Here is a 23,180-nt window from a genome sequence, read left to right as displayed (position 1 = left end):
TCTCCAGTGCCAGCATTTGTTAATACTATCTGTATATATTTTAGTGTCAGTTTTACATCACTAAAAATATTTTTTATAAAGCAAAAACAAAATTTTTAGATTCCTTTAAAGCAGTGGTCCCCAATCCTTGGGCCGCGGACCAGTACCGGTCCGTAGAGAAAGAATAAATAACATATTATTTATGTTTTATTTATTTTTAAGTCTGAACGATGTTTTATTTTTAAAAAATGACCAGATTCCTTCTATTACATCCGTCTAAGACTCACTCTTGACGCTTGTCTCAGTCACGTGATACATTTATCCATCCCACCCTAAAGGCTGGTCCGTGAAAATATTTTCTGACATTAAACCGGTCCGCGGCCCAAAAAAGGTTGAGGACCACTGCTTTAAAGCACTTCTATACAACCTTAGGGTTATATGAAACAGCCATTCAGAAATATTTATTGAGTTTTTCCCATGTGCAGTCACTGTTATATAAACAGTGAATGAAACACAAAAATCTTTATCATTATAGTACTTACATTTCAATGAAGGAGGGAGATATATAAGTAATAAGCAAAGAGAAGTGATCTGGGCAAGAGCAGTGGGGAATGCTGGTGTTAGAATGGGGCTGCGGTTTTCAGTAGGTGGTTGGTATAGATCTCCCTGAGAAAAGACATGTGGACAGAATTTTTGAAGGAGGTAAAGGAGTGACCCATGCATGTATCAATGTGAAGAACGGTGTGCACAGAAGTAATAGCACGTGGGAAGACCCTGAGGCACTATGTGAAGTGGCATTTTCGAGGATCACCAGAAAGGTCATGGTGGTTAGGGTGCAGTGAAGGAGAGGGAAAGTGAGGAGTTGTGTGGAGTGATTGGGGGCAGAATCATTAAAGATTTTGTAGGTATTGAGGTCTTGTAGGTACTGAAGAGGGAAATGGAAAGACATCGATGGCATAGAGCAATGGACTGTGGATCTGGGTTAGAATTTAATAGCATTGCTCACTGCTCTGTCAGGAATCAGTGGAACAGGGGCAAGGACAGAATCAGGGTTGCCAGGTTAAGGATCTGAGTGTGATGGTGGAAGTGACAGAGAGTAGTGGATTGGAAGGGTGGTAGCAGTGGAGATGATGAGAATGGGCACATCCAGGATATGTTGTGAAAACAGGCAAGAGAGAAAGAGACGACTCCTTATTATTTTCTCTGAACAAGTGAAAAGATAGAGTTGTAGTTAACAGATAAGAAGAGTGAGTGTAGAGAAATTTTAACTATTTTAGTTTTGGGTTATGGTGTGGTCAGGAGTTTGGTTTTGGACATGTTAACTTTGAGGTGTTTAGTAGACATCTAAGTTTGAAACCATTGTATTAGAAGTAAAAATTAATCATTCTCTTAAAGGGAAACAAAGGAATAGACTATCTAATTGTCGTGGTCCTGGTATTTTTCTGTTTTTGTGTAAATGGCGCAATTTTTCTTAGTGTCCATTTGTCATACATTTTCAGCTTAGATGATGATAGATTATAAACTGACATTTTTATTTATTGGTTTTCCTTTAAGATTCCACGTAGACCAGTTTCCTTCCAGAACAAATCATAACTACACTGATTATTTATTTATTTATTTATTTGGGGGGTGTTTTTCTGAAGTTAGAAGTGGGGAGGCAGTCAGACAGACTCCCACATGTGCCCGACTAAGATCCACCTGGCATGCCCACCAGGGGGCGATACTCTGCCCATCTGGAGAATTGCTATGTTTTGGCCAGAGCCATTCTATTGCCTGAGGAAGAAGCTGTGGAGCTGTTCTCAGCACTTGGGCCAACTTTGCTCCAATGGAGCCTTGGCTGTGGGAAAGGAAGAGAGAGAGAGAAAAGAGAAGGGGAAGGGTAGAGAAGCATATGGGTGCTCCTTCCTGTGTGTCCTGACCGGGAATTGAACCTGAGACTTCTACACGTTGGGCCAACGCTGTACCGCTGAGCCAACAGGCTAGGGCATAACTACACTGATTTTTTTTTTTATTATTAAATTTAATGCAGTGACATTGATAAATCAGGGTACATATGTTGAGAAAAAATATCTCTAGATTATTTTGACATTTGATTGTGCTGTATACCCCTCCCCCAAAGTTAAATTGTCTTCTGTCACCTTCTATCTGGTTTTCTTTGTGCCCCTCCCCTCCCTTAACCCCTCTTACACTGATTTTTTAATTCAACAAACTATATTTTAGTATTAGTATGTACAATTCATGGTACTAGATACAGTAGGGAATGCAAAGACATGGTCTCATACAACAGTAAAGAGATCAAATTACCTGTTACTATTATATGACTTGTTAATGTATCAGAGTTGATATTAGAAATTAGGTCTCTTAATTCCCAGTCTAGTGTTCTTTCCATTACAGCATAGCATTTGACTATGTCAAAGATAGCAAATATAGTTTACCTGTGCTGACTTGAATCAGTTGGAAATGACTGGCTAACACACTATGAATGGAATCAATCAGAAAGGGTATCATTAAATCAACTAGCTGTGTCTGTCATGAAGGGTAGATTTGGTAGATGATGATATGTTTTGCCTACTACTTGTTTTTTCTGGCTGGATTTTTCTAGTTTCTTGTTTTTGTGTGCTGGTCTATTTCTAGTTCCCTCTTTGTAGTTGCTGGATTGTGTTTGTTGTTATTTATCTCAGACTACACCAAGATGGAAAAGTTATTTCTTTCTGTAGCGTAAGCAATTTTTAATATTTATTTTATTTTCTGGAAACACTTCTAATATTGCTTCTTCTAGCACTCTTTGTGGGTCTCTAGATCAGCATAAAACTACAGAGCCTTTACTCATTAAAAATACAGTCAGTCATACTCACATAGCATAATAATTTGAGTTACATGTTGAACTTAAATGTTTACTTTTGTAATTTATAATTAAAGTCTACTTTAATGTTTATTTTTTACTGAAATTTACTTTTCTTGATTTTCATTACTTTATATTTTCTTATGATAAAAATAATTTAATGGCCCTGGCCAGTTTGCTCAGTGGTAAGCCTCGGCCTGGCATGTGGGAGTCCTGGGTTTGATTCCTGGCCAGGGCACACAGGAGAAGCGCCCATCTGCTTCTCCACCTCTCCCCCTCTCCTTCCTCTCTGTCTCTCTCTTCCCCTCCCGGAGCCAAGGCTCCGTTGGAGCAAAGTTTGCCCAGGCGCTGAAGATGGGGCTCTGTGGCCTCTGCCTCAGGCACTAGAATGGCTCTGATTGCGGCAGAGCGACGCCCTAGATGGGCAGAGCATCGCCCCCTGGTGGGCATGCCGGGTGGATCCCGGTCGGGCGCATGCGGGAGTCTGTTTGACTGCCTCCCTGTTTCCAACTTTGGAAAAATACCAAAAAAAATAATAATAATTTAATAAAATATGTAGGAATTAACAAATGTGAACACGTTTATGTTATTTTTAAAAAGCATGATATAAAACTATTTACATGCTATAATCCCAATGATATCAAAATGATAGATCTAGGTAGGAAAAAAATACATTTAGGATTTAATAATTGTCCAGAAATATGGGAAGGAGGAAGATAGATTTTAAGTTATTTTTTTTTCTATACATAGTTTTTTCATGTTCTCAAAAATGAAAACATCCCTTTCTTTAAATTTTTTTTTTATATCTACATGTACAAATTATAAGCGATAGCCTGGTGAATTCTGACATAGCAAACACATCTGTGCAACCACTACTGAGGTCAAGAAATAGAAGTTATCAGAAGAGAGCCTACTTAGTGCTCCCTGCTAATCACTGCCCTTCTCCTTCTCCCAAAAAAGTAACCACCATTCTGACTGCAAACTACATAGATTATGCTTGCCTGTGTTTTAATTTATGCTCTTTTGTGTCTTCTTTTACTCATCATTTTGTTGGATTTATGCATATTTTTGCATGTAATAATAGTTATTTCATTTTATTATCATATAGTTCAGTTAGATGAATGAGCTCTAATTTATTTACCCATTCTACTGGGATGAATATTTAGGCCATTTCTACTTTTTATACAAATAATGCCTCTATAAACATTCTTGTTCATGTTCTTTGGTACCTATATGCCATAAGGGATTTCAGGATCATATGATATGTATAATTTCAACTTTAGTAAATGTTAAAGTCTTCCAAATGACTGGAAGTATACTCAGATTTTAAAAACAACCCCAAAGATGCCTGACCAGGCAGTGGCTCAGTGGAGAGAGCATCAGCCTGGGATGCTGAGGACCCAGGTTTGAAACCTAGAGGTCACCAGCTTGAGCTCGGGCTCACCAGCTTGAGGGTGGGTTTACAAGCTTGAGCATGGGGTTTCTGGCTTGAGCATGGGGTCATAAACATGACCCCATGGTCGTTGGGTTGAGCCCAAAGGTGGAGCTCCCCAGTCAAGGTATATATGAGAAAGCAATCAATGAACAGCTAAGGTGCTGCAACTATGAGTTGATGCTTCTCATCTGTCTCCCTTCTGGTCTATCTGTCCATCTCTGAATGAATGAATGAATGAATGAATGAATGAAAGCGGCTATGAAGAAATATGGGAGGAAAAAAGATTATTGGTGATTTTCATAGATTTAAATAATTCTCTATTATGAACTTATATTTCTTTAAAAATAAAACTAAAGAATTAAATGTTATTTTATTATACAGTACAAAAATAAACATAGAAAAAGTAACATTTTATCTATGTAATACGCTATAAACATAATAGAAAGAAGGATCACAAACTAGGAAGATATATTTCTAACGTATATGACAAAGGCTTGATATCCTTAGTGTATAAAGACTTACTATCAATAAGGAATTGATGAATATCTAGTTTAAAAAGTAAGCAAAGGACAAAAATATTTTTAAAAATAAATTACATATTATTAAAAATGAAAAGTATTTGTTCTAACTTTAGTAGGTTAATTGCAGACCACACTCTATATACTACTATATGTAACCTATAAACTTGATAGCGTTTAGAAATTCATAATGGAGAAGTTCAGCTTCTGGCATGGCCTAATAGCTCTCATCACATCTCTCCTGCAGGAAAGAACGATAAACTATGAATAAAATGTAAAAACAACCACCTGTACGTTTGGAGCAGGGGTCGGGAACCTTTTTGGCTGAGAGAGCCATGAACGCCACATATTTTAAAATGTAATTCCGTGAGAGCCATACAATATGTTTAACACTAAATACAAGTAAATGTGTGCATTTTATGTAAGACCAACACTTTTAAAGTACAATAAGTCTCTGAATTCTTTTTAATAACGTTGTTATGCTGTTGCTAACCAATGATGAATAAAGTATACTTCTTACCATTAATGCGACTTCTGGTGCTGCATGGTTTTGCTAATGGCTTTGTAGTCTGGTTGATACGTGGTGCAGTTAAGCTTCATGCAGGTGTTGAGACTTCTGTTAAATGTGATCGTAGGTTGGTCTTAACATCCTTTAGATGTGAGAAATACTGCTCACATGCATACGTAGAGCCAAACATTGTCAGTACAGCAATACTCACACGCTGCAGTGTGTGGTATGTGACAGGAAGCGCATTCCAAGTTTTGACAATCAGCTGGTCTGCAAGATGAAGTTTTTTCATTTCTCCCCACTCGTGTTTGCTCACCAACTCTGCTTGCTGTCTTGCAAGTCTTTGTAAATCTTTATTCAGTGACTTGAACTTATTCACCCACATGTCTGAGGTCTTCAGGTCAGCAGCTTGTAGCTCAAAATCTCTGACGGAGACACCGGGGATGTAACTCAGGTCGGCGCTGTCCACTGCACACTCATGTGGATAGGTGATGAACTTAAAAAGACAAGTGTGCTCACGAAATTCTCCAAAGCGTGCTTTGAATGACTGCAGGAGATTAGATGTGAAGGCCGCTAACTGCTGGAGATCAAGATGTTGAGCAGGGTCACTTGCTGTGTATACATCTTTAAACTCTCTCAGTTTTTCAAAGTGTAGTAAACGACCTGTTTCAATGTCGGTGATGAGTTCCAGCTTCTTTTCAAATGCAAACACTGTCTGTTGAAGGGATAAGACTGTATTTCCAATGCCTTGCATTTTCACATTGAGCTGGTTCAGATGTTCAGTCTTGTTCACGAGATAGTAGAACTTCAGGAGCCACTCAGTGTTAGCTAACTCAGGATGCTCAATGTTTTTCATTTCAAGAAAAGTCTGGATTTCTCTCAGACAAGCCACGAAATGACGGAGCACCTTCCCTCTTGACAACCAACGCACGTTGCTGTGCAGAAGCAGACCAGGATAATCATTCCCAACTTCATCCAGCAGTGTTTTAAACTGGCGATCATGTAAGGCTCGGGCAACAATAAAGTTGACCACCTGAATGACCAGCAACATCACCTCACCAAGCTTCTCGCCACACATCTGAGCACAAAGCGCCTCCTGATGTAGGATGCAGCGAAAACTTAGGATGAGTCTCATTTATGTTCACGAAGAAGCACTACGAATCCTCTGTGTCTCCCCACCATGCACGGAGCACCATCAGTACACACTGAAATAAGTTTATCCATTGGTAGATTTTTTTTTTTTTTTTTTTTTTTAGCGAACTCATTGAAAGACTTGAATAAATCCTCCCCTCTTGTTATCTCCTTCATAGGCAAAACAGCAAGACTTTCCTCACTTAGTGTGTCACCGACAGCATCCTTGCAATCACGCTGAACTGGGATAAATGGCTTATGTCTGTTGACTCATCCAAAGCGAGAGAAAAGAATGGAGCTGCCTTTATGTCCTTCACTTGTGTTGCCTCAATTTGATTTGCCATCATGATGGTATGATCGTGAACAGTTCTTGCTGACAGAGGCATGTCTTTTATTCGTTTGATTATCTTGTCTTTATTCAAAAAGTCGTCAAAAAGTTTATTGGCAACATCAAGCATGAATGTTTTGGCATACTCCCCATCTGTGAATGGCTTTCCGTTTCTCACAATTGCTAAAGCACCAGCAAAGCTAGCCAAATTCCAGTCACCTTGTTGGGTCCAAATACAGAGTCGCTGCTGACTAGCTTGCACTCTGCACAGTAGCTCTTGACATGCTTTCTTCCTGCTGTCCCCCACTAGATATTTTGATGCAAATGTAGTATGGCGTGTGTAGAAGTGCCGCTTTATATTTGACTGTTTCATTGATGCAATTTTATCATTGCATGTTAGACACACTGCAGAACCTGCTCTCTCCACAAAGGTTAATTCCTCTGTCCATTGCTGCTGAAAAGTACAATACTCCTCATATTTTTTTTCTTTTAGTCATCTTCTTCATCAAAAGGGTTCCTGCAGTTAGCTAGCTGACTACTTGATTAAAAGGAGGGAAGTTTACTTCCTGACCTCAAAACGACCCGTGTACATTACGCATTATCCAATAAAAATTTGGTGTTGTCCCGGAGGACAGCTGTGATTGGCTCCAGCCACCGCAACCATGAACATGAGCGGTAGGAAATGAATGGATTGTAATACATGAGAATTTTATATTTTTAATGTTATTATTTTTTTTATTAAAGATTTGTCTGCGAGCCAGATGCAGCCATCAAAAGAGCCACATCTGGCTCGTGAGCCATAGGTTCCCAACCCCTGGTTTGAAGGTTAGAAAAGCTGATGGAAAACGTAGGGGAGTCAAACACTGAAGGAAGGGACTAGCACTGGGTGAACCTTTACCCTATTGAGTGGCTGAGATTCTGACCAAAACAAAGGCAGAAACTCTAGTCTTGCTAGTTTGCAGAACCAGGCACAGGGTTTGTATTATAGCAGGCCTTGGAAAATTTGTATTGGGCTGGGGTTGGTTGGGGTGAAGGGAAGGGAAGAGCATAAATCGCAACACGGAGAGAGCCAGAAAAGAGAAGCCTCAAATTCTGTGCAGCAACTCTGCCTATGTATCTGGTTCAGTTCTAAACCACATATGGGACAAGTTCCGAACAGCTCATTTAAGGTTAAACTGAACCAGGATTTGAGCTGCTACCCACTGTACATTGTAGTGGAGACAAGGCTCTGCAGTTTGGGTTGAAATGAAAATTGACTGCTTAAGTAAATGAAAAAGAAAATAGTTTTTTAGAGAAACAATTCAAACTTTTTATTAGTCATTCACAGCAATCATGATACAGTGCCACAGCATTCAGTGTGTACAGGAACAGGAAAATACGGCCATTCTCAACAGAAATCAAGGGAGGGTGACTTCAAGATAACTACGATGTTGGAATTAGCAGACGAGTATTTTAAATCAGCTGTTGTAGTTGCTTAAGAATATAAAAGAAAACATGATTGCAATGAATAAAAAGACAAATTTTAACAGAGATTTTAAAACAATAAAAAAAGACCCAAATTGGGATACAGGGTTGGGGGGTAAGGGTGTTATATTGAGTAGGACACTTGAATCCATGTTGACACAATAAATTAAAATGAATAAAAATTAAGAAAAAAAAATAACAAAAGAGAACCACCAAAAAAAAAAAAAAGTGCAACAGGCAATACTTTAGATAATATTTTAGAATAGGTTAAACTAATTCAAACAGTGCTTGCACTGTTGGTGTAAGAATGGGACAGGATTGACTGGAAAAGGACGTGCTTGATGAAGTATTTGAGGATTAGAAAATATATATAATGTACAGTGTTGGCAAGTTTTGGAGGCGGGTATTTTTACTTCTGGCTGGGACTATAGATCAACACAGTTGTGTCATGAAATGGGCTCGTGAGTATTTTAAAAATTAATGAAAATTCATAGTGTGGCACTGACCAGTAAATTCAGTCAGTTAAGAGCACTATCACAAAACAACAAGGTTGCAGCTTCGATCCCTAGTCAGGGCACACATGGGAAGCAGCCCCTCGCCCCCCAAAAAGTGCACAACTGAGTGGAACAACAAATGCTTTCCTTGCCCCTCCCCTCTCTCTCTGTCTCTCTAAAACTTAATTTAAGACAGTTAAGCCCTGGCTAGATAGCTCTGGAGCATTGTCCTGGAACACAGAGGTTGCCTGTTCAGTTCCCCAGTCAGGACACATATAGGAGCAGCTCGAGGTTCCTGTCTCTCTCTCTCTCTCTCTCTCTCTCTCTCTCTACACACACACACACACACACACACACACACACACACACACACACATATTTAATGAACGTGCTACCCTTGACCTAGGAATTCTGTTGGTTGGAAAGGATAAGAGATGTTCAATATAATATGTATTGATATGTTCAACACCAACACAGAATTACATATGATATGGAATATGGCCAATAACTTAGATATCAATGGAGTCTGATGGGTTATCAAAATTATGTTATAGGACAGCAATTTTCAACCAGTGTGCCACAAAAAATTTTAAAACATGCAGTTCTTGACTATTTAGTTAGAAATACTGACCTCTTTTTTATCAAATGAAAAAAGACAGATTATCAAATAAGAAAATGACAATAACCAATGGTGTGAATGAATCAAAATTATACTTATTTTTTTAGGTTGACGGGGATCAGGTCAGCAAAAAAATATAATAAAGTTTTTTGGTGTGCTGCAGAATTTTAGTAATTAGTTTAGCCATGAGATGAAAAAGGTTGAAAATCACTGGTAAGGGCCTTACCAGGCAGTGGTGCAGTGAATAGAGCGTCGGACTGGGATGCGGAAGGACCCAGGTTCGAGACCCCAAGATCGCCAGCTTGAGCACGGGCTCATCTGGTTTGAGCAAAGCTCACCAGCTTGGACCCAAGGTCTCTGGCTTAAGCAAGGGGTTACTTGGTCTGCTGAAGGCCCACGGTCAAGGCACATATGAGAAAGCAATCAATGAACAACTGAGGTGTTGCAACGCGCAACGAAAAACTAATGATTGATGCTTCTCATCTCTCCATTCCTGTCTGTCTGTCTCTGTCTATCCATCTCTCTGACTTTCTCTCTGTCTCTTAAAAAAAAAAAGAAAATCACTGGTAAGGAAATAATGGGGTATACACACATTTGCGATCATAGTAAATGTATTATTGATAAGAGACACGGGTCATGCTTTTCAGTCACGGGTTGGCAGCCTGTCCGCGTGTCTGATTGGAGCACAGCCATGCCCATTACTTATGTACTGCCTATGACTTTCATACTACAGTTGTAGTCGGAACAGAGATAGTATAGCTCACAAAGCCTAAAATATTTACCATGTGGCTCCTTGCTGAAAAAATGTCCTGATCACTGGTTTAATTAAATTAAAATGTAAAAATACAAGCAAGCTTATCCAAATTAACTAATTTTACAAGATTTTTATGAGCACTTAACATGTACCAAGCACTGCACATACACAAATCTGCACATAAATTTGACTGAAATGGGTTCTGTCTTTGTTTATGTAGAATTCAGTATGCAAGGAAAGAGGTATTAAACAATACTTAAGATTAGGATTAGCACTATGGAGAAAAAGCTATGAAGAAATGTTAGCAGAAGTTGTTTCTTAGTATTGGGAATATTGGTTAAAATTATTTTTAAGTTTATAGAATATTTTTTGAATAGATAACAAGACATTTGCTTCTTCAGAAATTTTTTAAACTTTAAAAATAATATTTCTCTTAACTTACAGAATTTTAATAGCATACTTATAAAAAACCTATGGAATGCCTATCACATGATGAACATTGTGAGGAGTATTGAGGCAGAATGAAAGTATGAGATTTCCTTTTTTTAAGAACCTGTTGTCTGCTTGAAGAGAGACAGACCAGGCATATATCAAATAGAATTGCACCATAGAAAACAATTTATAATAATACCTATATGGTGTTTTAGAAAAAGGAAAAGCTGGTTGATCCTGCTGTAGTCAGCTGAGACTTGATGAAGAACAGGAGCTGTGAACTGGACCTTGAGCTATGGCTGTGGGGTAGGGTAAGAACAGGGAAGCCGGAAAAGCATTGCAGATGGTAGATGCAGGATTGCAGGCATGGAGGTGAGAGTAGGCGTGGCTTGTCTGTATAGCGGTAAGGAGATTGACTTTAGGAGACCAGTGGTGCATTTGGGGGATAATGACACAAAGTCTGGGTGAGAGTCCGTCTTGATTTTGGAGTGCCTTAAAAACCTGAAACAGAAGTTTAGATTTGTTTTCCAGTAAGAAATCAAAAGCATCTGAAGTCTGTCCTTTCTTCCTCTTTCTCTCCTGTCTTTCTCTGTCTTCCCAGGAAAAGACTTTATCAAATAGAGTTGAAAGAAGATTAGTTCTGCCTGACTAGGCGGTGGTGCAGTGGATGGAGCATCGATCCTGGGATGCTGGAGTACCCAGGTTCGAAACCCTGAGGTTTCCAGCTTGAGCAGGGGTTGCCAGCTTGAGTGTGGGATCATAGAAATGACCCCATGGTCGCTGGTTTGAGCAAGGGGTCACTGGCTCGGCTGGAGCCCCCCCATCAAGGCACGTATGAGAAGGCAATCAATGAACAACTAAAGGTGCCGCAAGTATGAGTTGATGCTTCTCATCTCTCTCCCTTCCTGTCTGTCCCTGTCTATCCCTCTCCCACTCTCTCCTCACTTTGCCCCCCCCCAAAATAAATAAATAATAAGAAAAGCAAAATTAATTCTGCAACAGAACATGAAACAAATAGACTGATTTCATTTTTAAATGTTGGTTTTTGCGTTCTTTTAAAACTGGAAGCTGTTGTTCATGAAAGTGACAGGCAATGATGTGTGTTTGCCAGAGCTAAAGGGACATCCATCTCAGACTGCAGCAGCATAACCTCTGGCACTTAGGAAAGTGTCATGTTGCTGTGTGAGGATGAACATTAACTGCAGCATAGTATTTCTACACAGTTGACTGTGACATAGTCTTTTTGTCATTCTTACAGGTGTCCTTAGGCATGTATTATTCATTCTCTTTCCTAGACAAATTGGTTAGTCAGATTTGTCAGATTTTGAATCCGACATTTTAGTATTTTAAGTTCCCAAAGCTAATGAAAAACCTCTTTGGTCTAAGAATGGTTGAATAGCTCAGCAGTAGTTTATTTATTCTCTTAATTTAATGGCAGTTGCTTTTTGCTTACATAATCTGAAAGTCCAGTGTCAGGGTGTTTTTCCCCCAAATCAACACCAGTAATATAATAACTTCAAAATGCATGAATGAATAATCCGTTTACATTGATATTTTTATTCTTTTGATTCTTCACCATAACCTTAAAACCAGTTCTAATGATGACCAAACTCAAAAACACAGCATAAATCAAACTATGAATATTAGACTTCTTTTCTTTCTTTAAATATCTCTACCAGCAGAGCTTGAGGAAACCATACTGGATTTGACTTGCCAGGACATACTGTCTTCTGCAAGGTTCCCAGGTCATCACACACGAGTTTAGTGTCCTCTTGACTTTCTGCACTTCACATGTGAGACTGCCAAGTTCTTCTGTAGTTCAGCCTCACACTTGCACCTCCCTAGTCAATGAGGTTGCCAGAGAACCACATCTGGCAGAGAATTTAACTGTGTCTTTAGGAGTATCATCTTTTTTAATGTTCTTTATATAAGAGTTAGCCTCAGGTCAAACCATGGGCTAATATTAAAGGCATAACTAGAATATAATTCTTGAAAAATGTATTGTCTCACTCTTAGTCTCTTTCTAAGCCTAGTGTGTCCTTGAACTTACGATTTCATTTCCATCCTGACTTTCCCAGACAGTTGTCCTTTATTATGGTGGAGAATGCCTTTATTGGATTAGTAGGAGCAATTCTGTTCCAACTCAGTACAGATTAATGTTGTTACAGCCCTTGATTACTTTTCTCATTGCTCAAGTATACAAACTAAACTCTAGACCATCCCAGAAGAGTCAAGATTATATCTGAAGATTTGATATTCAATTTAAAGGGATTTAGACAGTCAGTGAACCTTACTTAGATTGTGTCAGTACAGGGTACAAATGGAAATATAACGTACGTTACATCCTATTCTTTGCCTGGCATTTCTCCCGTAGATTTATTTTATGCCTATCTCATAAACTTTTAAATGTTTGGAAAGTTAAATTTCTGATCATATTTAAGGCTTGACTAACCATAGTTTTTGATACGCTAATGTGAAAAATTGGAACTGTTTGTTTTTCTCTTCTTTCAGCCTCAGGAGACCATACATTGAACTTACGTATTTTTGATTTACTAAGGAACTCTTTAGTTTTGTTAGTACACCGTGGTTTTCAGGGTGGACCTGTTTACTCAGTGCTCAGTGATAAAGGCTTCGTACAGTTTCTTTTGTGCCATCTTTTCCTTCCACATTTGCTGTTTTGTGCTATCTTTTCCTTCCACATTTGCCCTGGTCAAATCTGTTCAGATGATGAGATTCAAATCATCATATTTTATAGAACCTCTACCCTGCCATTATGATTAGAGTGCATTTGGTCTTCATCTCTCACATATAGGCTAGATCAGTGGTCCTCCGTCTATCAGAATCATCTCAACTTGGAAGTTGAACCCCAGTTTATCTATGCCAACCTTCAAGTTCTTTTTCAGTGGGCCCAAGATTCTTAGCAAACACTTAGGAAATAATGAACCCAAGTAAGCCCTTGTAGTCTTAAACTTTCATCACTTTTCTTCTCCTGTAAATTATATAACTACTTCCTTTCCCTTTTTCCTGTTCTGAACATTGGTCCCTGGTGCCACACGAACTTCACCCTCTAGCCTTTTCCTTTCTCTGTGTTCCGTCATTACATGCTTTGGTTTGTCAAATTTAATATGTAGATTCTAATCTAAATGAGCAGAGATTGGTTTGTGATCATTTTAGGTCCCTGAATCTACAGGAAGTAATGTGAATAGTTAGTGTACAAATTTAGTGAAGAAAATTATTATGCCATGGAGAAATAGTCTTTAACCATCACGTGAATTTATTCTCTGCTCTCACCGGGATGGTGGTTCTGACCCTGATCACAGCAGATAAAGAGGCTGGTGACACGGCTCTCTGGGAGGAAGGGCTTGTGTGGCGACACATTAACATTAAAAAAACTGTTTACAGGCTGGCTTTAGCTCAGCAGTTCCTCTGAGACAAGTTCCCTTGTTAAAAATACTGTTTACATTTTTATGTCCCATCTATGCATGGGTTCATATAGTTCTTAATTTTTTCTGATTTACTTATTTCACTCTGTATAATGTTATCAAGGTCCATCCATGTTATTGTAAATGATTCGATGTCATCATTTCTTATGGCTGAGTAGTATTCCATAGTATATATGTACCAAAGCTTTTTAATCTACTTGTCCACTGACGGACATTTGGGCTGTTTCCAGATCTTTGCTATTGTGAACAACGCTGCCATAAACATGGGGGTGCATTTCTCCTTTTGGAACAGTGCTATGGTGTTCTTAGGGTATATTCCTAACAGTGGGATAGCTGGATCAAAAGGCAGTTCGATTTTCAATTTTTTGAGGAATCTCCATACTGTTTTCCACAGTGGCTGCACCAGTCTGCATTCCCACCAGCAGTGCAGGAGGGTTCCCTTTTCTCCACATCCTCGCCAGCACCTATTGTGTGTTGTTTTGTTGATGAGTGCCTTCTGACTGGTGTGAGGTGATATCTCATTGTGGTTTTAATTTGCATTTCTCTAATGATTAGTGATGTTGAGCATTTTTTCATGAGACATGGACAAGAATGTGATAGTAATGGGGGGGATGGAAAGGGGGCGAGGAAGGAGAGAGAGGGGGTGGGGGGGAGGGGAGGGGCACAAAGAAAACCAGATAGAAGGTGATAGAAGACAGTTTGACTTTGGGTGATGGATATGCAACATAATCAAATGTCAAAATAATCTGGAGATGTTTTCTCTCAACATATGTACCGTAATTTATCAATGTCACTGCATTAAAATTAATAAAAATAAGATTAAAAAATACTGTTTACAGATTGAGTTAAAATTTTGTTCTAGTTAGTGAGTATATATTACAGAGCATATATACAAGTGTAAGACCCTATGGTTTATCACAGTACTATTATAATCCTTTATGTCATCCAGATTAATTCTCAGCTTAGTCTGTTACTCTGGTGCTGTAGACATATTTGACTTACATATACTTAGTTTTTTGAGTTTCACTAATAAAAGGCCGAATTAAATATGCCATTGTGAGTTGTATAGGTCTAACATTTTTTGCTCCATCAGCATTTTAAGTGGGCCTAATTAAATATCAGCATTTGTACTTCATGATTTAGAGTTAGCTTATATGGACGGTCAGGAAAGCTCTTCATATTTTTAATCTTGAAGGAACATCGGTTTTCCTATAGTGGGTTATATTGGGTAGTTTCTATAGTGTTAATTGTTATTGAGATCAGAGTCTCCCATCTTTTTTTCCTGTACATTTTAACATGCCATTTAATGAATGGACAGTTATGCAAAGCATGTACATTAGATAGATTTGTAAAGGATGTCTTTCCTATCTGCTCCATGGTTTCCACCGAGTGTTCATATTCCAATATTTATTATTGTGTTACTGAGGCATATGCCTATAAGAATACACCATATTCTTGATCTTTGAATTATCATTGTTAAAGAATATACTCCATAATGATATTTTTTATTAGTGGGTGGACTATCTCAGTTTTCTTCTTTTCATTTATTTCCCTTTTGTTTAGAAGGGAATGTTCCAAGGTCTAAGGAAATGGGTCATGGTAGCTGTAAACTGGTTAGGAACTGAAGTATATTATGAAGTAAAAATTGAAGTTCAGTTGCCCTCTAGGGGTTCAGTTATAACACAGCACATGTAGAAGTAATTTAATGAGGTCTTTTCTGGGAGGGGTAGATCTGCTGAATAGAGGAGCCCTGCTTTTCATTTTCTGTTAGAGCGAGACTCGTCAACAGCAAGCTGGTTTTGACTATTGCAAATGAGAACAGCCCACTTTATAACCTCCCTACAGGTTCATTAAACCTCCTTTTGGCGGTCAGGGAGATTTGTTTTTAAAGTCGGAGCACCTTTGCCAGAATAATCACACCATCAACATATTTTCGAGAATTACTTGGCGATCAGTCTACAGATTGGTTTCTAACACTGTTGTCCGCTCCTCAGTGTCATCTCCTTGGAGAACTTCTATGTCAGCTCCCTTTCTGCTTTTGCCAAAACTCAGAACTGACCTTAGTGATTTAATCATGAATTTTTATGCTTTCTAGATGTGGTTATGAAGTTTTTTTCTTTTGATTTTAGCATCTTTGGCATCTTGTCTGGATTGCTGAGAGTACATTTCCTAATATGATTCACATTGGCTGTTGGCTCCCTAGCCTCAGTGGTACCCAGCTTTGCATTGCTTGAGGTCAAGGTGATTGTGTTGGAATATATGTCTTTTGCAAAGTGCTCTACTTTGTAGCATTAGACTCTTATTGTTTGGTAAGAGGAAATATGTTTTTTCATTGAAAATTAACTAAATTTAGGCTGGAATAAATGGCAAATATGGAGTTCATTTTGTGCACAGATACTTGAATGTTTTGAGTATTTGAGCATATTTCAGTTTCAAATATGAAACTTCATGTTTATTGATATATTTTTAAAAGATTTGTTTGTTTATATTTTAATAATGATCTTTTATTCCCTCTGACTGATGCTATATAAAGCTTGATTTCTTTTAAGATATATATATATATTTATCTCTATAGTTATTTTGAGGTTTTTCATGTATTTTCTCATGGTTATAGAAAAACTATCTTATAATTGTCATAACCTATTTTTATCATTAATTTATAATTACCTTATTTTTAAAGTTCAGGTTATATTTATTTAATATCTAAAAACCCCTATTGGGTAATGATATATAATAAAATATTAAATTAGCTATTATATAAATTTGTGCTATCTTGTATAGTAGTCACTAGTCATATTAGCCACTTAATTTTTTCTAGTAGCACTAGCCACATTTCAGAGTTTGAAAGCCACATGTGGTCTGTGGCCACAGAATTGGACAGTGCAGATGTTGACTGTGGCCATCACTGCAGAAAGTACTGTTGGACAGCACTGGTACAGACGGATGAATCACCATCTTTTTAAGTGTTTCTGAAAAACGATGTTAATTCTGGTCATTCCCTCTGTTAAATTACTTGAAACATGAAAATGTATGTATTTATATTTTCTTCCCTTTTATCAAAAGAATATTTTTGGAAATAACTCTAATTGAAACTGATACATGAACTTAATTTTACCTATTTATCTTAACGATCAGCGTATGTTTCTGATTATGAGCTAAGTGCTCTCAAATGTTTTGATAATATGTTTTTGAAATATGTAAATGCATCTACTTTATCTCCATCTTGTGGTAGAAATATATGGAAATCTTGTTCTTTCTCATTGCTGTGAATGTAACATTAGGTTAAGTCTTTAATAACTGAATTTTCAGTCTTACTCAAGGAGCCAATTAAAAATAATTTTAGACTTTATAGTCACTGTTAAGGGGGAAATCCAGACCGTCATCTGGCACTCTGAATATATTGGAATATTAAAACAAAGCATATAAACATTTTAATCATGGTTGAAAGGAAAAACAAATAAGAAAGCGTTAATTGCTTCCTTGCAATGTAGCTCTGTGTTGTTAAAGAGGATCGTGATGAGTGTGTTTCTATGAGAAATCTGGGAGGTTTCATAAATGCTTTCTTCTTACTGACAATTTAAACAAATTTTCATTTTTTTATAGTTTCTAGTTTTGAATGTGCTCACAGTTCTTTTGTGGAGATTCTAATTATAAAATTATTCTTGGAAATAAAAATAGCATTAAAACAGTAAACTAGCATTTTGTATGTGTATGGTTATCTTAAAAAATATGAACTATTGAAGGCTTAAGAACATATTTCAAATCAGATTTATTTGTATCTTTCATTATTCTTATAGTTAAAACTTTTTAATTAAAAATTTTAATTTTTATAACTAACCTAATATTTTAAAATTTTTAGATTATTTCAGTTTTTTGAGTTAAGACTAATATAATTTACAGATTATTATTTTAGAGTTCAGTTTTTATATAGAATGTTCTGTGATTGCTCTAGGAACCTAAAAGAATATTTTAGTTAAATTCTAAGTTTTGGTTTTTTTTTGTATTTTTCTGAAGCTGGAAATGGGGAGAGACAGTCAGACTCCCGCATGTGCCCGACCGGATCCACCCGGCAGGCCCACTAGGGGCGACGCTCTGCCCCTCCGGGGCGTCGCTCTGCCGAGACCAGAGCCACTCTAGCGCCTGGGGCAGAGGCCAAGGAGCCATCCCCAGCACCCAGGCCATCTTTGCTTCAATGGAGCCTTGGCTGAGGGAGGGGGAGAGAGAGACAGAGAGGAAGGGGGGGTGGAGAAGCAAATGGGCGCTTCTCCTATGTGCCCTGGCCGGGAATCGAACCCGGGTCCCCCGCATGCCAGGCCGACGCTCTACCGCTGAGCCAACCGGCCAGGGCCAAATTCTAGGGTTTTAGGAAGAATTTTATGCAGCAAATAGACGTTTTAGCTAGGTTAGATTTAGTTATTTTTTAAAAATTCAATTTGTTTATTTTATTAATATTGAGGAAGAAATGACTTTAAATTTGTTACATCTAATTTACCTATTTATTTAGAAGAAATCCCAAGTAGGAGTTTAAATATGAAAGCTGGTTTATAGCGTAGGATATTTGTGGGACAGTGAGCAGATTCACTTAATTTTGTAAACCAGGAGCTGTTTACAGTCATGTTTCTGTGTTCCTTAAAGTCAAGTAGAGGGGGATGCATTTGGGGAGACACTAGAATCTATGTAAATGCCATAAATAAATTAAAAAAAAAAAAGTCAAGTAGAGAAGACTTGATACAGTAAAAAGCAAGGATTTCCTTGTAGCAAAGATTTTTATTTAGGGGGAATTATATGATCTGAGAAACTTAGCATTAAAAGGAGCCGTCGCGGTTAACTAGTCCCAGTTCAGTAATCCAATGATGAATGTGTGAGGCCTCTACTACAATTGAGGCTTTCATCACTTACTTCCCCTGAATTTTGTTGTTAGGTTTTTAGAAAACATCACTTTTTTTTTTTTTTTTGTATTTTTCTGAAGCTGGAAATGGGGAGAGACAGACAGACGCCCGCATGCGCCCGACCAGGATCCACCCGGCACGCCCAGCTGGGACAACGCTCTGCCCACCAGGGGGCGATGCTCTGCCCCTCCGGGGCCTCGCTCTGCCGTGACCAGAATCACTCTAGCACCTGGGACAGAGGCCAAGGAGCCATCCCCAGCGCCCGGGCCATCTTTGCTCCAATGGAGCCTTGGCTGCGGGAGGGGAAGAGAGAGACAGAGAGGAAGGAGGGGGTGGAGGGTGGAGAAGCAAATGGGCGCTTCTCCTATGTGCCCTGGCCGGGAATCGAACCCGGGTCCCCCACACGCCAGGCCGACGCTCTACTGCTGAGCCAACCGGCCAGGGCCGAAAACATCACTTTTAATAAAAGTTTTCAATACTTAATTTATATAAGGAATATATTCTTCATATTCTAATTCTGGACAGTATTGATTCCCTGCTTTGAAAGTATTAATATTATTACTCTTTTTCCATATCCTGTCTTTAAGGTCCCAGTTTTTGTAGGTTGCAAAATTTATAACACTTAGGTTCTTTCTATAACCACAAATTCATTGCCTATTACACCTTCTTTCCTTATTTCTTTGTTTTGATTTATTGGTTGGCTAGACTTATTGTTAAATAGATATCCTAGATATCATACATGTTTGGAAATGACTTCTTGTTTCCTTATACAGGTACAACATATAGGGTGGGTATAAAATTCTCAGGTCATTGTTTTCTTTTCTTCAGGTGTTTGTGCATGTTGCGTTAGTATTTTATGGCACTGAACGTTGCTCTGGGAAATCCGGGGCCAGCCTGCTTTTCATCTCTGCCCCGCCTTGCAACCACTCTGCCATCTGTGATTTGACTTTTCTGCTTAGATACTAGAAAAAGTTTTTTTTTTATCCTTCAGTTTGGTAACTTAATGAGGATATATTCTGGGTGTTGCTTGTTCTGTATCAGTTCCTTTTGGAACATACTGTGTTCTTCTGCTTTGCACATTTAGTTTTCTAATGTAAAAATTTTTTTCTTAATATGTGTTATTTAAAATATCCTTTTTCTTGCTCTGGCCGGTTGGCTCAGCGGTAGAGCGTTGGCCTAGCGTGCGGAGGACCCGGGTTCGATTCCCGGCCAGGGCACACAGGAGAAGCGCCCATTTGCTTCTCCACCCCTCCGCCGCGCTTTCCTCTGTCTCTCTCTTCCCCTCCCGCAGCCAAGGCTCCATTGGAGCAAAGATGGCCCGGGCGCTGGGGATGGCTCTGTGGCCTCTGCCCCAGGCGCTAGAGTGGTTCTGGTCGCAACATGGCGACGCCCAGGATGGGCAGAGCATCGCCCCCTGGTGGGCAGAGCATCGCCCCCTGGTGGGCGTGCCGGGTGGATCCCGGTCGGGCGCATGCGGGAGTCTGTCTGACTGTCTCTCCCTGTTTCCAGCTTCAGAAAAATGCAAAAAAAAATAAATAAATCAAAAAATAAAATATCCTTTTTCTTTTGCTTTTTTAAATTTTCTACCTCAGAGATAACAGACATCCTTGGTACTTAGAAATGGGAATAATTTTCTATGTTATTTGCTACACAGCAAATTACCCTAAAAGTTAGTGGCTAAAAACAGCATACATTTATTCTCACCGTTTTTGTGGGTCAGGAATCCAACATGATATAACTGGTTCCTCTGCTTCGGTCTCTCACAAGGCTGCAAGTAAGGTGTTGACTCAGAGTCTGTAGTTTCATCCCAGCACTTGACTAGGGAAGGATCTGCTTCCTAACTAACTCACTCAGTGCTTGTTGGCAGCATTTAGGTCCCCATGGAATATTTTTTGTTGGCTTGTTTGTTTGTCTGTTTTTGTATTTTTCTGAAATGAGAAATGAGGAGGCAGAGAGACAGACTCCTGCATGTGCCTGACCAGGATCCACCCAGCATGTGCTCTGCCCATCTGGGGCATTGCTCCATTGCAACCAGAGCCATTCTAGCGCCTGAGGTGGAGGCCATGGAGCCATCCTCAGAGCCCGGGCCAACTTTGCTCCTATGGGGCCTTAGCTGCGGGAGGGTAAGAGAGACACAGAGAAGAAGGAAAGGGGGAAGAGTGGAGAAGCAGATGGCGCTTCTCCTGTGTGCTCTGGCTGGGAATTGAACCCGGGACTTCCACACGACAGGCTGACGCTCTACCTCTGAGGCAGCTGGCCAGGGCCAGCCCATGGGATATTTTACTGACAGTCTCAGTTCCTTGTTCACTGTTGCCCAGAGGCCCCCTGCTGTTCCCTGCCGCATGAGCCTTTCTCACGTGGCAGTTTTCTTCATAAAAGCATGAAAGCTGGGAAGGCAGTAGGGAGCCTCTGCTAACAAGACAGAAGTCATGATCTTTTGTAACTCAATCATGGCAGTAATATTCCATCCTTCTTGTCATACCCCTGGATTAGAAGGAAATCTCTGGGTTTAGCCTACCCTGCAGGGGAGTGGTTCTCCAAGGGCATGGATTCCAGGAGGCGGCGACTATTCCAGGACATCCTAGAGTCTGCTACCGCAGCAGTTGCTTACCGCACATTGGTTTCTCTGTGTTTGCATTAAGCTTTTAAAAAAACTTCCTCTATATTTACTATGATTATCTTAAGGCATTCTTATAAAGTCTCCTGTGCATTTAAGCTCTATCTACTTTATTTCTTAGATATTTCTAATGTATTTACTTAGCACTATTATGAATTTGTTTTGGTCTTCCATTTATATTTTTATCTTCTCTTTCACTCTATTTTATCAACTATTCCTTGAAGCCTAGCTTTCTTGAGTCTATGTTTTATTAAGTTTTTTTTATAGTGTGACATGCAGGATGAATTTTCTTTTCCTTGGTGTGTGTTTTCCGAGTTGCCCTGCGGTAGCTCTGGAGAAGAGTGGGTGAATTCTCGTTCACACTCCTGCTACCTTTTTCTGATGTGATTGTCTTTCCTGGTGGGCTGTAGTGTGAGGGCTGAGGTGTGTTCTGCGTACTTCCCCGGAGCCCAGAGCAGAGATTCAGGGAGAAAGAGCACACTGGCCAATGTATTCTTGTTGTTAAAAAGCCTTCCTAATGTTTCCTCCTTTCCTGTGGAGTTACCATTGACGTATCCTCTCTGTTAAGCATGGGGGCCTAAGAATGGCATACTCAGTGGCTTTTCGGCCTCTGCTGAGATAATCCTTTGAAGTTGGGTAGAAGTTTTATTCTAAGGGGTTCTGCTTTGCTTTTTGCTTTTCTCTAGGATTTCTATTTATGCCTTCACTATGCTTCTGTCAAGAATGAAGTTGCTGTTAGTGGGAATTCTCAGGATGTTTAAACTCATTTTCTTTCCCCAGTGTGTAAGGAATTTGGGACTAGGAGCCTCACTATGCTGACTGGCCAGAATCTATCTTTCCTGACTGTGAGTGTTTGAAGTTTATATTATGAGACTCTGTGTGGCAGCTGCCCCCACCCCCACTTTTTAAAACTCCTTTTGTTTATCTTATTGAGGAAAGGTTTATGAGTCTGCAAGATTCTGCAATTATTATCCAGAACAGTCCTCAATATCTGCTGCTGGAATTGTTTTATTAGCATATAGACTAGCTTTCCAGTCCAGAAACTTATTTTCCTCTTTCTTCTCTAACTTTACCCTTAGTGTTGTTGCTGGGTGACGCTCTCTGAGGTGTACAGTTTAGTTTATGCCATTCCTCACTGCTTGTAGGATCAAGTCTAAACTGTTACATTGAACATTATCCAGGATCTTATGTAAATCTGCTTTTACTAATCACAGTCTCATTCCCTGTCTTGACCTTCATTTCTGTTTAAATTGAAGGATTTTCTATTTCTCCATATATTCCCTGGTGGATTTTTAAATGGGCATACATCGTGGTTTTGGACACTCAGTCTCCTGATCACCTTTCTGTAGGAACTTGCTCATTTGTCAGATCCATCTATTCCATATCTGTGGCTGGCAGAGTAGCACTCAGATCTACTGTGGACCCCTTGCCATTGTGATTGGAACACTGGTATTAGGATTGGTTTAGGTGTTCTGTCATGTTTCATATTTTGGATCACATTGATTTTTCCTGTCATTCTGTTCTAAAACTTGAAAGCTTTTTTTTTTTTCCTCTAAATGCAGGAATTTGCATTTATTCCTGAGAAATGTGTTCTTTAATTTTTATTTTGGGCCTGGTTTGTTCATATTGTTGAGATTATTTTGAATCTCACGTCAACCTTCTCTTATACCTGTATATGCTAATTATACCTTTAGTGATTTCCTGTGAGTCCCAATAGAAACAGGAAT

The 23,180-nt window shown here is 39.1% G+C and overlaps 1 protein-coding gene across 6 annotated transcripts in view; it reads left to right on the top strand.

Annotated features, from left to right (window-relative positions):
* CMC1 (C-X9-C motif containing 1) overlaps positions 1 to 23,180 on the top strand; it is an 89,483-nt gene that overhangs the window by 29,556 nt on the left and 36,747 nt on the right. For 2 of the 6 annotated variants that reach the window (XM_066244748.1, XM_066244749.1), the window contains one exon: positions 22,234 to 22,298. The exons of 3 other annotated variants lie outside the window; for them this stretch is intronic. In XM_066244748.1, the coding sequence (XP_066100845.1) occupies positions 22,234 to 22,298 (65 nt within the window). Of the gene's footprint in view, positions 1 to 11,105; positions 11,207 to 22,233; positions 22,299 to 23,180 lie in introns of all 6 variants that reach the window. One more of the 6 variants, XM_066244751.1, reaches the window with a different exon arrangement.

Source organism: Saccopteryx bilineata, chromosome 10 (genome assembly GCF_036850765.1).
Source record: "Saccopteryx bilineata isolate mSacBil1 chromosome 10, mSacBil1_pri_phased_curated, whole genome shotgun sequence".
NCBI lineage: Eukaryota > Metazoa > Chordata > Mammalia > Chiroptera > Emballonuridae > Saccopteryx > Saccopteryx bilineata.
The sequence above is the reverse complement of the archived record's forward strand: the minus strand, read 5'-3'. Positions and strand labels throughout refer to the sequence as shown.